The sequence below is a fragment of the Thamnophis sirtalis genome, unplaced genomic scaffold, assembly GCF_051295495.1.
Source record: "Thamnophis sirtalis isolate CommonGarterSnake01/CBP01778 unplaced genomic scaffold, rThaSir2_p1.2 scaffold_3, whole genome shotgun sequence".
Classification (NCBI taxonomy): Eukaryota; Metazoa; Chordata; class Lepidosauria; order Squamata; family Natricidae; genus Thamnophis; species Thamnophis sirtalis.
The window spans coordinates 10,844,142-10,859,878 of record NW_028261383.1 but is presented as its reverse complement, the minus strand read 5'-3'; the positions used below and the strand labels follow the sequence as shown (position 1 = coordinate 10,859,878).

At 42.7% G+C, this 15,737-nt stretch overlaps 1 protein-coding gene across 1 annotated transcript; it reads right to left on the bottom strand.

Annotated features, from left to right (window-relative positions):
• Positions 1–9,175: 9,175 nt before the first annotated feature.
• On the bottom strand, positions 9,176–15,333 carry LOC148047156 (vomeronasal type-2 receptor 26-like). The gene is made up of 6 exons (XM_087707972.1): positions 15,070–15,333; positions 14,274–14,391; positions 14,062–14,081; positions 12,463–12,690; positions 11,255–11,381; positions 9,176–10,071 (listed from the first exon to the last, which is right to left on the bottom strand). The coding sequence occupies exons 1-6, from the start codon at positions 15,331–15,333 to the stop codon at positions 9,176–9,178; spliced, it is 1,653 nt and encodes a 550-aa protein (XP_087564098.1).
• Positions 15,334–15,737: the final 404 nt, after the last annotated feature.

Genomic DNA, 15,737 nt, shown 5'->3' with positions numbered 1-15,737 from the left:
GCCTCAAGGTCCAGCTAGCTGTAGTGGACAAGGTCCTAGAGTAAAAGGCTATGGGAGCCCCAGTTTCATTGGACATGCGGTGGCTGAGGATGGCTCTGACACCAAATGGGGAAGCGTCGCAGGTCAGCAGCAGTGGCAGGGTCTGGCTATACTGCACCAGGAATGTGTCCACTGACAGAAGTCTTTTTACTGCGGCAAATGCGGCAGCCTTGGCTTTGCCCCAGGACCACTTCGCGTTCTTTGCCAGGGCTCAGCAATGGTGACTTTTTGTTTAAGAAAGACACTGTAGAAATTAAGGAGCCCAAGGAATGCCTGTAGTTCAGTTTGATTGTGAGGTGTAGGGGCATCCTGAATTGCTTTTATTTTTTTTTCCATGGTCGGGTGAATCTCATAGCCGTCAATTAGGTATCCTAAGAATTCAACCCTTGGCACGTTAATTTGGCATTTTTCTTTTTTGAGATGGAGGCCTTTGTCTCTAATTCTAGCCAAAACAGTTCGTAAACGTTTGAAAAGTTGTGCCTCATTTGCAGCTGATACCAAGATATCATCAAAATAGGGGACAATTCCTGGAATCCCCTGCAAAACCCGTTCCATGATGCTTTGGAACAGTCCAGGGGTGATACTAACTCCAAATTGCAGGCAGTGACATTTGAATGCACCCCTGTGCATTACAATTGTTTGGGCCTCCACCATAGCACCATCTACAGGCAATTTTTGGTATGCCTGTGTCATGTCCAATTTAGCGAATACTTTGCCAGGGCCTAAAGAATGTAGTAGATGCTGTACAATAGGTACAAGGTAAGTGCCCTGTTGTAACACTTTTTTGATTGTGCATTTGTAGTCCACACAGATGCGGACAGACCCGTCAGATTTGATAGGTGTCACTATAGGGGTCTCTCAGTGTGTGTGATCAACCGGCTCTAGGATTCCCTGCCCTACGAGCTTGTCAATTTCCAGATCAATTTTGGGGCGGAGAGTGAAAGGTATTCTCCTGGGTTTTAGTCTTATGGGGGCTATGTTGGGGTCCAAATTAAAAGAGATTGGAGTCCCCACACACTTAACTGGTGCCGAAGACGTCCTTGAACTCCTTAAAAATCGCTTCAGAGCTCTCGTCTTTCAAGGCGTTGATACTGGTCACTTCTAGGCCCAGGGCTTCGAACCATTCAAGCCCCAGGAGGCTCTGCAGGTCATTGCAGGAGCTGGCTGCTGTATTTCTTGAATTGCACCCAGAAGGTGCCCTACCCCATGATGGGGACTTGGTTCCCCTGGTAGTCGCAGAGGCCGATGTGAGGGGCGCATAGATGCTGCTTCTTCAGGCTAGGGATAGCCCTCTTGAGGGTAGACCACGACATGATGGTCAGTGATGACCCCATGTCAATCTCTATCTCGCATGGAGAGCCCTCAATGAGGACTGTGACCTTTAGCTTTTTTGGCCACCTAGTACGGACTTGGCCGATTGAGGTGTGGTAGGTGACTCTGTAGAAAAGGTCCCGATTGTTGGTTTTGACTATGGGAGTATCTTGGAACTTAATGGAGATTCCCAAAACAAAAGGTGCTCCTAAACACAGGAACATTGCAAGGGAAGCTAGGATGATTCCCAAATTTTCTTGATAGGCTAGGAAAGCTTCAGTCTTCGGTATGCACTCAACTCAGTTGAAGTTTGGATACTGATCTGCTGGACATTTGGTGCATCTGAAAATAGAAAGATTAACATCTATAAAGCAGGTTCTTCCATCAGAAACATACTTAGAGTGAACATAGTGATGGTATGTTTTGTATTCATTTGGGTGTGCTTTGCATTCTTTGCATCCCAGACTTCATTAATCATCCTTCATAGAGGAAAACCAAAGCACTCCACAGCCATCACTCCCTAGCCATACCCCATAGAGTCATCGGGACCTCCAAAACTGGACACGTTCAAACCCAGGAAGGAGGAAAATGTATGAGTTAAGGTCTTAGGGACCCCTTTCAGATCTGATTCGTCTGCTCAAAGTTTTGCAATCCAAAATTACAAAAACTCTTTTATCAAATCCCCCTTTGTAAATTTCAATTCCCCCCCCCCACTGCTTTGACCAAGGGAACTGGACAGCAGTTCCTCTGGCTGATGTATTCCCCTGTTTCAAGATCCAATTTGAGTCAGCCCACCTGCAAGAGCTCCAACACAATCCCAAAGCTTGGAAGACTAAACTCTTGTCCTGGTGATTGATTCAGATTGGATCCTGCAACTTTATCTTAGTACATACATTATATATTTACCTCTATTCCTCTGTTTCTTTTTCCTCCCACCCATTCCAGCAAAGCAAGCACTAATGGCTTCTATCTCCTTGGGCATCTCTTTTGAGGGGTGAGGAAAAAACCTCACTTTTAACATTCTTCCTGTGAGTCCAGCTAGAAGAGGAAACTCTTCTCCATTTCATCCATTTAACAAAAGACAAAGCCTGTAATTTCTCATCAAGAATCAGGGAGGGAGGGAGGGAGAGATCCAGTGTTGAACCTGTTACTGGAAGCTCATTCGTCAGTATTACAAGATTCAGGGAGATATGTAGGAGGATAGAGGAGAAGAAAGTATTTCTCCATTTTTCCAGAGACACCAAGAAAAAATAGGTAGATATTGACCAGTAAAGAAGATAAAGAACATGAAATGCCACCTCTCTTCTAATTCCAAGGCTTTTTTTTGATACCCTGTCTTTTAATATCTGGCTTCCTACTGACCCTCCAAGATTATTTCTTTTCATTTAATATGGAAAATAGACCCATGCCTATTTTTTTTTTAAAAAAAAAAAACTTTCCATGAGCAATGTCTGCTTCTATTCTTCTTCTTGTGCCATATCCATCATCGGATGTTAGCAGTCATGTTGGCAATCCTATTTTTATCAACAGCCGCATGAAAAAGTGCTGTTGATTTTTGTCCAAACTAGTCCCTTAGATTTTGAAGCCATTATGTTTTTGTTACTGCCTGGACCTTGTTTGCCTTCAATATTTCTCTGGGGGGTTAAGTGAAGTATGGTGTATTTTTCTGGGTGTCACATCACATGCCTGAAATATTCTAACTTTTGCTTCTTAATGGTTTTGATGATTTCCTTTTGCTTTCCCAGGTGGCTTATCACCTCCTCATTTCTGATTTTGTCAACCCAGCTTACACATAACAGCCTTCTGTAAATCCACATTTCAAATGCTTCTAGTCTCTTCAAGTGGCTTTCTGTGTCTTTTCTCTGTAAGAGCAGGATAGAAAAGATGTAACATCTGACACCTGATTTTCAGTCTTAGGCTTATGTGATGACTACAGAAGACCTTTCTCTATCCTTGTCTTTAATTCAGTAGTCATGTCCCAACTTTTATGTAAATTAGAACTGAAGTACAAGATCCTTTCAACTTTTTCTATGTGTATTCCTCCGAATTGATCAGTGGTAAATTAATAGGTTTTTTACTGAAGACAGTGATCTTGGTTTTTGAGCTGTTAAGCTTCAAGCCATATTTTAAAGATATTTCTGTGACTCTGTTGGTGAGGTCTTCATGCTTACTGCTGAGCAGAACTGTATCATTAGCATATCTTAAATTGTTGATCTGAATACAGTTTACTTTGAGGCCAGTATCAATGTTTTCCAGTGCTTTGTTGAAAGTTGACTCAGAGTAGATATTAAACAACCGTGGAGACAGAATACCCCACTCTGTACTTCTGCATCATCTCACATTTGCTTCCTGATGCCAATATAGATTCTTTATTATTTGGATGTCTTTGTCATCTAGATCCACTTGTTTTAGGACTTATAAGAGTTTATTGTGTCTTATCAAATGCTTTTTCAAAATCAAAGCACATATAAACACTGTGATTGACATCTCTACAACACTGTACAAGAACTTGAATGCTAAATAGGGCATTTCATGTACCAAGATTGTTTCTGAAACCAAATTGGGTGTTACTTAGAAGCTCTTCATTTTTGTTGCATATTCTTGTGAGAATTTTTCTCGGGAATATTTTCAGGGAATATTTTCAAGGCATAGTCTATTTCTATAGATTTCCCTAAAGCATGGAAACTGCTTTGCTTACCCTGACCAATGATCTTTGGCGGGCCAGGGATAGAGGATATTCCTCTATCCTGGTGCTTCTTGACCTCTCAGCAGCTTTCGATACCATCGACCATGGTATCCTTCTGCGACGTCTGGGGGAGGTGGGAGTGAGAGGCACCATATTACGATGGTTCTCCTCTTACCTCTCTGACAGGTCGCAGTCAGTGTTGGTCGGGGGCAGAGGTCGATCCCTAGGCCCCTCGAGTGTGGTGTGCCGCAGGGTTCGGTCCCATCCCCCCTCCTATTTAACATCTACATGAAGCCACTGGGTGAGATCATGCGACAGCATGGGGTAAAGTATCATCAATATGCTGATGATACTCAATTATATCTTTCTGCCCCTTGGGAGCTCAGTGAAGCAGTGGACGTGGTGTGCCGATGCCTGGAGGCTGTTAGGATCTGGATGGGAGTGAATAAACTTGTGCTCAATCCCGATAAGACTGAGTGGCTTTGGATGTTGCCCCCGAAGGACTGTTTGGACAGTCCATCCTTAACCCTGGGGGGAGAAAATTTACGCCCCTCAGAGAGGGCTCGCAATTTGGGAGTCCTCCTGGATTCGCAGCTGAAATTAGAACATCATCTGTCAGCTGTGACCAGGGGGGCTTTTGCCCAAGTTCATCTGGTGCACCAATTGTGGCCCTATTTGGATTGGGATGCGCTTCTAACAGTCACTCATGCCCTTGTCACCTCGAAGCTGGATTATTGTAACGCGTTCTACATGGAGCTACCCTTGAAAAGCATTTGGAGACTGGAGTTAGTTCAGAACGCGGCCGTGCGGGTGATAGTGGGTGTGCCGAGGTACACCCACATTACACCTATCTCCGTGAGCTGCACTGGCTACCTATTGGTCTCCGGACTCAATTCAAGGTGTTGGTTATCACCTTTAAAGTCCTACATGGCTTAGGGCCAGGATACCTTCAAGACCGCCTGCTGCCACATACCTCCCAGCGACCAGTAAGATCCCATAGATTGGGCCTCCTTCAGGTGCCATCAGCCAAACAATGTCGGCTGGTGGGCCCTCGGAGGAGAGCCTTCTCGGTGGCTGCTCCGACTCTTTGAAACCAGCTCCCCCCGGAAATCCGGACCATACCCACTCTGATGGCCTTCAGGAAAGCCATAAAAACTTGGCTGTTCTGGCAGGCCTCGGGCTGTTGACCTCACTGTTGAGGTCCGGCCCCGACTAGAATGAATTTATGATGGATGACTGTTGTTTTAAATTGTATTGTTGTTATGTTTTTTATATTTTCTTGTAAGCCGCCCGGAGTCCTTTGGGATTGGGTGGCATATAAAAGCTTTAAACAAACAAACAAACAAATAAATAAATAAATAAATAAATAAATAAATAAATAAATAAATAAATGAAATCACGATAGTTTGCCCATTTCCTTTCCTTTATAAGAAAGAAAAATAAAAAAATGGCTTTCTGCCTGGATGGCTCCCAGAGTGAGCCGATATTTGGGCATACCAGGGGTTGTGACATAATACAAACCTATTTCCCTGGCTTAGCTGATAAAGGAGGAGAGCCTGTGGCTTAGTGGCGAATATAACTGCCTAATATGTAATACAGCCCAGGTTTGATTCCCAGTAAGGGTATGGCTAGCTGATGAGAGCTAAATAGCTTGAAATAGATTTATACTAGCAAATATGATAGGGTCTTATTTTCCTTTTACTTACAAAATATGGCCTTGGGCTTATTATAGGGGAGAGAGAGTCTTCCAGCAGCCAGCCCACAACCATAGAGCGCACTTCTAGAGCAGCCGCTGCTGGAAGACTCGGCAGCCAAGTTTTGGAGTTTGGAACAGGAGAAGGCATTATGCTCGGAGCATGGCAGCGGCGGCTGCGGCTTCAGGGAGACCTGGGCCTGGACATGTTGGGGCTAGGAGGCATGCCTGCTGGAGGCGGTACAGGCGCTTACGCAACCCCCTTCTCCAGCCGGGCAGAGCTCCATGCACTGACCTAGCAGGTATCCCTAATGTGCCAAGCTGTGGGAGCTGGGGAGCGGGCAGAGTGCCACGTGGGTTGGTGCCTTAGTGATACCCCCTACGTCAGTGAATGGTACTCTGCCTGGCAGGAGAGGGGGTTTGCTTGGTCACCTCATGGTTGCTTTGCCCCTGAGGCTGTGCCTGGCTCTTCAGGAGCCAGTTCACAAAGGAGCAGCCACCCGGCAACTCCCCCCCCCCCCATCCAGGCAGAATGCCACTCCCCAACCTAGCGGTATCCCAAAGGCACCAAGCAATGTGAGCGCCTTTCTCCCCCCGGCTCCTGCAGATTGGTGCCTTCAGGATACCGCTATGTCGGTGAGTGGTGCTCTGCCTGGCAGGAGGGGGAGGCTGTCCAGAAGGTTTATTTTCAGGGGTAGGCTTATATTTTTGCCCATGCGAAAAATGTGGCAATGCTTTAGTTTCAGGACAGGTCGTATTATCGGGAGAACACGGTATATATATTCAATAATACAATAGCACAGTTGGAAGGGACCTTGGAGGTCTACTAGTCTAATCCCCTGCCTGGTCAGGAAACCATTTCAGACAAATGGCTATCCAACATCTTCTTAAAGACTTCCAGTGTTGTGGCATTCAAAACTTCTGGAGGCAAGCTGTTCCACTGATTAATTGTTCTAACTGTCAGGAAATTTCTCCTCAGTTCTAAGTTGCTTCTCTCCTTGATAAAATGGTTTCCACCCATTGCTTCTTATTCTACCCCCACATAAACATACACATTCATACATACATACACAGACATACACTCACACACACACATTATTTACAGAAATTTATCCAAAAAAGTGGAGATGACAATCACTGAGATCAATGTTCCCTCTAATTTATTTTCAGTGTGAGTGGAAAAGTGGTACATTTTCATGCCTGAGCACTTGAATTTTTTTCACAGATGTCACCTAAGACAACAACAAAATTATTTGAAACTCAAAGTTATGTTTATTCAAGGGATCCGCTTAATTAAAAGTGTTCTATAATATCAGTATGACTTATAATACTGCAAGTCTGCAATATTAAAATACTTGTATAGGGGATCCCCGGGATCCCCCGAAGAGATCAAATCACAACCAGTATGCCACCTTCTTGGTATATTGTTTTTATTTTCATTGAGTTTTTAAAAATGAGCATTATTTCATCCTTTTTTATTTTTGATTGGTATCTGCAATTTGTTTTAATTCTGTTCATACATATAATATAAATCAAAAACCCAGTTCTCTTAAAAATCTTTTAAGTTCTTTGTGGTGTTCTCTTTTAGAATTGGCCAACTAATATTTCTGTTCCCCCAACTAATGCCAGGCAGAGTTAACTGAAAAAGTAATTTTTCATGAAGGGACATTTTCCTAGTATTTATGAATAATAATTCATATTTATATCTGCTAGGTTCAGTAGAGGATGACCAATTATTCTAAACCTATTATTGTTGCTTGTATCTCCTAATTTCAATATTTTTCTTGACACGGTATATCTGCAACTATTTGCATTTGGCAAATAAATAAGGTAAGTGATTATGCTTTTTAAAGACATTTAAGTAATTGATGATAATTAGTATTTTGCATGTTGTGCGCAAAAGTATTGCAAGAGTATTCCATACTGGGGGAGACATTCCCCAAAACACAGCAGGAACAAAAAAGATAACATTCCCTCCAACTCCTAAATATCTTTCAACTGGAAAGTTCACAATAATTACATGCACTAACCTCTTAAAGGAGCCGTTGCAAATACCCATTTTTTACCGTTTTACTGAAATGTGAAAACTCAAAATAAATGTTTTTAATTCATTGCTAAGGAGGGAGGGGGCGGGGGTGTTTATTGTTTACTACTTTATTGAGGGCTCCAGACCGTCACCCTCCGTCTTGCAAAAAGCATGATCTCACACCCACTAAAACTCCCCTCCACCTCAGTTCATACCAGCATTATCCCTTTCTGCAGCCACTTTTCCTCCTCCCTCCCCAAGATTCACCCGCCAACACCAAGAGGAACAGGAAAAGAGGCGCCTTCTCTGCCCGGTGCCCCATACCACTGATCCCCGAAAGCCAGCCGGAACCCCCCAAAGCGGCCGGTTAATGAGCTTCCCCACTTCAGTCTAGTGAAGCCTCTGCCAGGAGTGGGTGGGCGCAATCCAATCCAAATGGGAGCCAACACCCGTCGCTCATTCCCTGCTGGCTTTAGATTGTCCTGGGAACCGGCAAGTGTGAGCAAGAGAGGGCAGGAGACGCCCACTTTCTCTCCCCGCCACCTAAATCCAGCGGCGCAACCAACCACAGACCAAAATTTTCCCTGCCTCTGCCCCGAGAGTGGAGAGGTATAACTTCTGTGACAGAAATCAGCCTGGGTGCTTCGCAGCTTGGAGCAGAATTGGCAGGGACTCCAGCCGACAGGCAAAGGAAGCCCAGGAGTGCAAAAGTTAGCACCAGGAGCGGAGAGTGACCTCTCATCTAACAGGAAGTGTAACATTGAAATCATGCGCGGCACTTGGAAACTGCTGCGCGGTGTTTCCATATTATGTGTGCAGCCACGCAAGCATGCACCTTAGAGGGAACACTGCCTGAGATGCCTTTTGAACCATTTAAACCATGGCTTCTGTTCAAATTGAGTTGTCAAAGTTAAAATGTTATAGAGGCCTAGTTTCTATATTATTCTCTGTTGGTTTTGGGGTTACATCCAAGGAACAGTAGCAACTGGATCCCTACTAGTAGGCACACATGTAAAGGGTTGCTGTTGTAGTATGTACCAAGATAATGGATGAAGTTTTAGACAGGGGAACGAGGTTATATACTGATGGAACAAAAATCTTGTCTATGGGAGCAGATTATTGCAGAGAGAGAAGCAGAGGCTGATATTTTCAAACTATGCATTCAGATTCAGCAAGGTGAATCAAAGGAAAGACCAACATTTTGGGGAAAGAGAGAGAGAAAGACTCTGAGAGATGTTGACTACTTAAAAAAACAAAAAAGAGGAAATAGATTCATTAAAACCTAGTAGGTTTATTTCTATGATGATGCAAAACAAAAATAGGTGTATTTTTCTAAAAATAAACTTTAAAGGACACATTAATTTCTTTCAATTATTTACTGGTATTTGGGGAAAGGTCATGTGAAATGTTCATTTCGATTTTACTTTGACATCAAGTGTTCTTTTGTATTCAGGTCTGGTCTTAAAAATATGATGTAGCACTTAGGGATGAAGATGCAGCATAGCAAGCCAGTACTAGAAGCCAAGATGGAGAAGACCTGCACAGCCACCACATACTTCCCTTTGGTGCTTAGGTAGGTGGGAACGAAGGATATCCAGACACTGCAGAAGACCAGCATGCTGAAGGTGATCAGCTTGGCTTCGTTGAAGGCCCCAGGGAGATTCCTGGCCAGGAAAGCCACTGTGAAGCAGATGAGAGCCAGGAAACCCATGTAGCCAAGGGCAAGGTAGAAAATGGCAACAGAGCCTTGATTGCATTGGAGGATGATCTCTGCAGATTGTGAGTACATGTCTGACTCAGAGAATGGGGGAAACATGCCCAACCAGATGCTGGAGATGAGAACTTGGACACCAGAACAAGAAAGAATGATGGAATTCGCCAGGGTCTTCCCTAACCATCTCTGTATATTATTCCCTGGTTTTGTAGCAAGGAATGCTAATACCACAGTGACTGTTTTGGCCAAGACTGTAGAAATGGCAACTGTGAAGATGTTGCTGAAAGCTGTTTGTTGGAGAAGGCAAGTCCCCCTCCTCGGCTGGCCAATAAATAGGAACGATGTCAAGAAGGAAAGCAGGAGGGAGATGAGGAGAATGTAGGAAAGGTCCCGATTGTTGGCTTTAACTATGGGAGTATCTCGGAATTTAATGAAGATTCCCAAGGCAAAACTTGTTACTAAACACAGGAATATTGCAAAGGAAGCTAGGATGATCCCCAGATTTTCTCGATAGGATACGAACGTTTCAGTCTTAGGTATACAAGCAACTCTGTTGATGTTTGGATGCTGATCTGGCTGACATTTGGTGCACTTTTCAGCATCTGAAAAGACAAAGGTTAATATGTACAATAAAACAGTTGTTCCTTAAATGCATAGTTAAAGTGAAAGTAGTGATGAAGTGCATGAATGTGTTTTGCATTGTTTGCATCCCAGACTTCATTAACCACCCTCAGAGGTGAAAACCAAAGCACTCCACAGCACCTTGACCAAGCTGAACCTTGAACATTAATCCATGGAGAAATCATCATTGGGACCTCCAAAACTGGACAATTTCAAGCCCAAGAAGGAGTAAAGTGTTTGACTCAAGGTCTTTGTGACCCAGCCAAGGTTTGATTTGTCTGATCTTCTGTATGAATAAACTGGAGGTTAGGGAAACTATTTTATCAAATCTCCCTTTGTAAATGCCAATTTCCCCCCACTGCTTTGACCGAAGAAACTGGACAGCAGTTATTCTGGTTGCTGTATTCCTTAGGTTTTGTATTCTCCTATCCCTTCCAAGAAAGCAAGCAACAATGCTTCTGTCTTCTTGGGCATCTCTTTTGAGGGATGAAGAAAAAGACCAGCCTCAGTTTTAACATTCTTTCGGTGAGTCCAGCTAGAAGAGGAAACTCTTGTATGTTTTACCGACTTATAGAATGTTCGATGTTTCTCATGAAGAGGAAGGAAGGAGGGAGGGAGGAGGGAGGGAAGGATGGAAGGAAGGAAGGAAGGAAGGAAGGAAGGAAGGAAGGAAGGAAGGAAGGAAGGTGGGCAGGAGGGAGGGAGAGAGAAAGGAGGGAGGGAGAGAAGGTGAGAGGGGGGAGGGAGGGAGGGAGGGAGGGAGGGAGGGAAGGAAGGAAGGAAGGAAGGAAGGAAGGAAGGAAGGATGGATGGATGGATGGATCCCGGCGATGGCCCTGTTACTGGGATTGATAAACAAACAATTTCAGCCTTGATTACTAGATTCAAGGAAAGGGAAAAGGCACCAAGAAAAATGGTAGAGGTTGATCAGCATACAAAAAGAAGAACAAGAAATGTCATTTCCCTTATAATGCCAAGGCTTCTTTGATCTTATGTTTTAATATCCTGCCCTTGATTTGGCTCAGAGATTATTTACTTTCATTTATTATGAAAAAGTAGATTATTATTTTTTTAAAAGACATAACAGTGAAAACAACCATTTGTGAGCAATATCATTTTCTACACAGTTTCCAAAAGTATGTTCCATTTTATGGTGTCATCCACCTTCCATTGTGGAGATGGTTCCTTCAGCGCAAGGAAGACAGTCGTAGCAGCAGATGATGTCATCTTCCCGAGCTACTTTCATGAATCCAGGATGACAGCTTTCAACACATCTGGAAGGAGGAAACGGCTAAGGAGAGAAAGGAAAAATATCCAGAAAATAAATTTATTTTCAGAAAAAGAACAAAGGAAGAAGATATTATTAATTTCCAGTTCAGGTTTCAAGAGCCAAGGTGGCGCAGTGGTTAAATGCAGCACTGCAGGCTACTGCTAGATCAGCAGGTCAGCGGTTCAAATCTCACCGGCTCAGGGTTGACTCAGCCTTCCATCCTTCCGAGGTGGGTAAAATGAGGACCCAGATTGTTGGGGGCAATATGCTGACTCTCTGTAAACCGCTTAGAGAGGCCTGAAAGGCCTATGAAGCGGTATATAAGTCTACTGCTATTGCTATTAAGGTTTTAACTTTGATTAAGTGGAGAGAGTGAAAAATATCCACCATGTGAACTTCTTGTCACCAATACAGTATATTAAAAGTGAAATATGAGGTTTATCAAATGTGTTGAATTGCATAATGCTTCTATGTTTTTATGGTTCTTTTTGATGTTTCATATACACTACAATTTTTAGACTCTGGTTTTAAATTTTGTGAACTATATTTTTCAAGGTCACCTGAAAACCTGATACAGAAGAAGATCACTCCTTAGATGCTGATCAGTTGACATGGAAACTCAAAGGCATTGTGTCAGACCTGAAAGGCATCTTTTGCATTAGGCCCTCAGGCCTGCCACATTTATTGCTGTGGGAAACTGGGAGGGGGGAATTGTATAGAGTGGGGAAGATATAGCCAAAATAACATTCCTTTCTCTGTGAATCAATGACATCTTGCCCTGCAACGGGAGTGGCATGACTGGGAGGCCTCTCCAGTTGGGATAGTGCTTGACTCGGCCATGTAATGGACATGTGGGTGCTGGGCAGGGACTTGAATTTTGGTTTGGGTGTGGAAAACTTGGAAACTGTCCAATTCGGTTATTCCCAGATGTGCCAACATGACATCTCTAATAAAATGGAACATTGAGGAAACTCAATGGAGCCATCTTTCATTAGAGGTGTTACCTGGAACCCTGACACATTAAAAGCAAACCTCCACCAACCCCAAACTTGCAGTCCTATTTTAACCATCTTCAGTGAAATAAAATAAATATTGGTTCCACCTTATTCCATATTTCCAGCTGTGTGATACTCTTCTGGTCAATGATAACTTTAAAATCCTGAGATGTGCCTTTTGCTAGATTCCCAGATTTCACTCTGTTGACAGATCTGTTGGGGAAAATGACCCAGCTCACAATGTCCAGGTCAGCTGTCAGGTCTCTTTTTTCATCCAAATATACCCCAACTATGGAATTATTGTGAAACTGTGAGCTTTGAAGGAAGGAGTGAAGCTGGAATGGAAAATCATAATTTAGAAAAGACATCAGAAGTTCTTTGAAATGACCTATTGGTCTGTGCTAGGAGAGGGGATCTGAATCTTTTTCTCTGTGTGTGCACAAAAACCAGGTTCTGATTTGAGTTTCAAACTCTGGTAAAGGTTCCCCTCACACATATGTGCTAGTTGTTCCCAATTCTAGGGGGCTGTGCTCATTTCCATTTCTAAGCCAAAGAGCCAGCACTGTCTGAAGACATCTCTGTGGTCATGTGGCCAGCATGACTAAACACCAAAGGTGCATGGAGCTCTGTTATCTTCCCACCAAAGTGGCCCCTATTTTTCTACTTACATTTTTATGTGCTTTCGAGCTGCTAGGTTGGCAGAAGCTGGGACAAGTAATGGGAGCTCACTCCTAGGGATCTGAACCACTGAACTGCCAAGCTTTTGATCAACAAGCTCAGCATCTTAGCCACTGAGTCACTGCGTCCCTTAAAACTCTGTTACAAGAATATTAATAGGCACAGAAATAATAACAGAATTCCCTCTGGATGGCCAAGCTCTCAACATTTGGTCATTGTTTTTGTCTATAATATCCAATTATAACTGATTGTTTACACGCAAAATTCAGCCTGCTTATGTTCTCAGTCCAGAGAAGGACCATATCCAGGGGCTTGTGATGATCCTCTGTTCTTAAAACTCTCCATCCCTACTGAGATAGGAGACATTTGGCAAAAGAATAAAACTGGTGGTGGCCAAGGAAAGGGCAGAGGCTTTGGGCAAGGAGAGACCTTGAGCATAACAATGATGTGTGTGTCTGTGTGTGTGGATTCAGAGATATCTGACTTCCCCATTGTATCAGAAGAAATGAAATGGAGGTTCTCTGGGGCAGAGCAACTCTTATGCCCACAGAGGGACATCTTCTTTAAAACATCTTCTTAAAAACTTCCAGTATTGGAACATTCACAGCTTCTGGAGGCAAATTGTTCCACTGTCAGGAAATTTCTCCTTAGTTCTAAGTTGCTTCTCTCCTTGATTAGTCCCCCCCCCCAAATTGCTTCTTGTCCTACCCTCAGGTGCTTTGGAGAATAGCTTGACTCCCTCTTCTTTGTGGCAGCCCCTGAGATATTGGAATACTACTATCATGTCTCCCCTAGTCCTAGTTATTAGAAGATATTTGATGGAATAAGATAGAAGAAGATAGAGGAATAAATGAGATATTGAAGTATTCTGTTTGAACAAAAAATAAAAAATAAACTGATTCCCAACTGTAGGGGATAAATGTCTCATGTAAAAGTTTGGATCTATGGTATATATGTTCTTTCTTTAAATAGATTTTCTTGTTAACAGTTAAAGCAGTTGAGCAGTAAAGCACAGTAAAGTGACTTACTCTTTGTTTGCTCTGTGGTGCTATGCATAACAGGGGGAAACATTTAAAAGAAATACCTGCCAAGCCTTGAGCCTTGGAACTTCCACATTCATGCCCCTCTTCCTCACAGACCGCTTGGATCTAGAGAGATAAGCTGAATGTAAGGTCCTTGCCACAGCCCAGATGGTGCTGTAAATGAGATAGCTATCTGCAGCCAGGACCCAATCAATCACCTCTTTTTTCAAAGTCAAGAGTTCTTCTCTCTGTCTGCACCGTCTCCAGACTTTCAAGGAAAAGGCATCCTTGGTGGATGAACATGTAAAGCTTTTCTTTGAAAAGGTGTATATGGATCTGCCAAAGCGAGTAAAAGCATCAAAATTTGCCCATGTCCCTTTCTGTATCAGAAAGGAAAAAATTGGACCAATGTATTCATAGGAAAATATATTAAATTTCAAATCGAAACTGAGATCCCAATGAGCTGTGGTGATCCAGACTTTTTCCATTATAGGTTCCGGAACATTTTGAAGTAGGTCTTGTATAATGCTTATTCCTATCCGGAATGAACTAGGATCTGATCCATAAACAAAGACATTAACTTTGCTCCACATGTAATGTGGTGTAAATATTATACGCATGTCATCTTCATTTAGGGGAAAGGTTTGATATATAACTACACAAATGCCACTCTGTAGCATCAATGAAGACATTGTCCTCATGAACCTTTCCCCTTGGTCAGTTTCTGGAGCCACAAGACCAACAAAGGTCCACCTGAAATGGAGGAGAAGCTTAACTATTCCTGGGTACTGGACTCCTTCAGCAGGGAGCATTGGGTAGAAGAAAGGAAAATGAGTTTTATCCCTCAGAAGGGGGGTAGCCAAACTGTAACTAATCTAAAAGGAAAGGAAGATGATAATATTTTACATTTAAGAAGCAAAATGCTTTTGCTCTCATCTCTGTAATGAAAAGAGATAAGAGGACCTCTTATTCAAAGATGCATGATTGAAAACTGCCTCCCCAAGAAAGACCCACCTGAGGGATTTTGTAGGGGCCCAACATGGTTGACATCTGGATGGAGATGCCTGTCTCAGCCCCTTCCAAAACAGCCACTGTGCTTCTCTGCCTTCCACACCTGTAGTTGGGCACATTGGCCTCCCCATCTGAAAGCAAGTCTAGTAAAGGATCCGATGTCATCTCTACCTTGAAGAAGTTTTCATAGATACTATAACCCAGGGTGATGTTGGGTAAGAGGTGGTCCTTCTTGTTGATGTCATTGATAGCAAAAAGGAAGGGCATAAATTTCCAATAAAATTTGGATGATTTGCTGCACATACAAACATATTGAAGAAAATAGCATTTAACTTTTCTGCCACAATAATACTTTTAATCTTAATCTTAATAGCCTCAGAAGACATAGCACAACAAACCAAAAGGGCAAAACAAAACCTTTTTTGAGAATGCAAACAAATCAGGAAGATTTTTAGCATATACATTGAAAAGATAAAAAGATAAAAAAGTGATAAATAAATTGCAAGATGGTCAGGGATACATACAGTTCCAAAATGAGACAATTAAAAAAAAAATCAAAGAATATTATAAAAAGTTATATGATACAGAAAATAAACCTATAGAAAAAATAACACAATATATGGAAGAAGCCAATTTACTCAAAGTCCCAGAAAACTTTAAAAGTATATTAA

What these genes read in the sequence shown, in the direction of transcription:
- LOC148047156 (XM_087707972.1), bottom strand. Translation starts at nt 15,333, where the DNA reads ATGCCCTTCCTTTTTGCTATCAATGACATCAACAAGAAGGACCACCTC. An exon ending in GCCCCTACAAAATCCCTCAG is followed by an intron (nt 14,392 to 15,069) that starts GTGGGTCTTTCT and finishes TCGCTTTGGCAG; the next exon opens with ATCCATATACACCTTTTCAA. An exon ending in CACCACAGAGCAAACAAAGA is followed by an intron (nt 12,691 to 14,061) that starts GTAAGTCACTTT and finishes TTTCCATTCCAG; the next exon opens with CTTCACTCCTTCCTTCAAAG.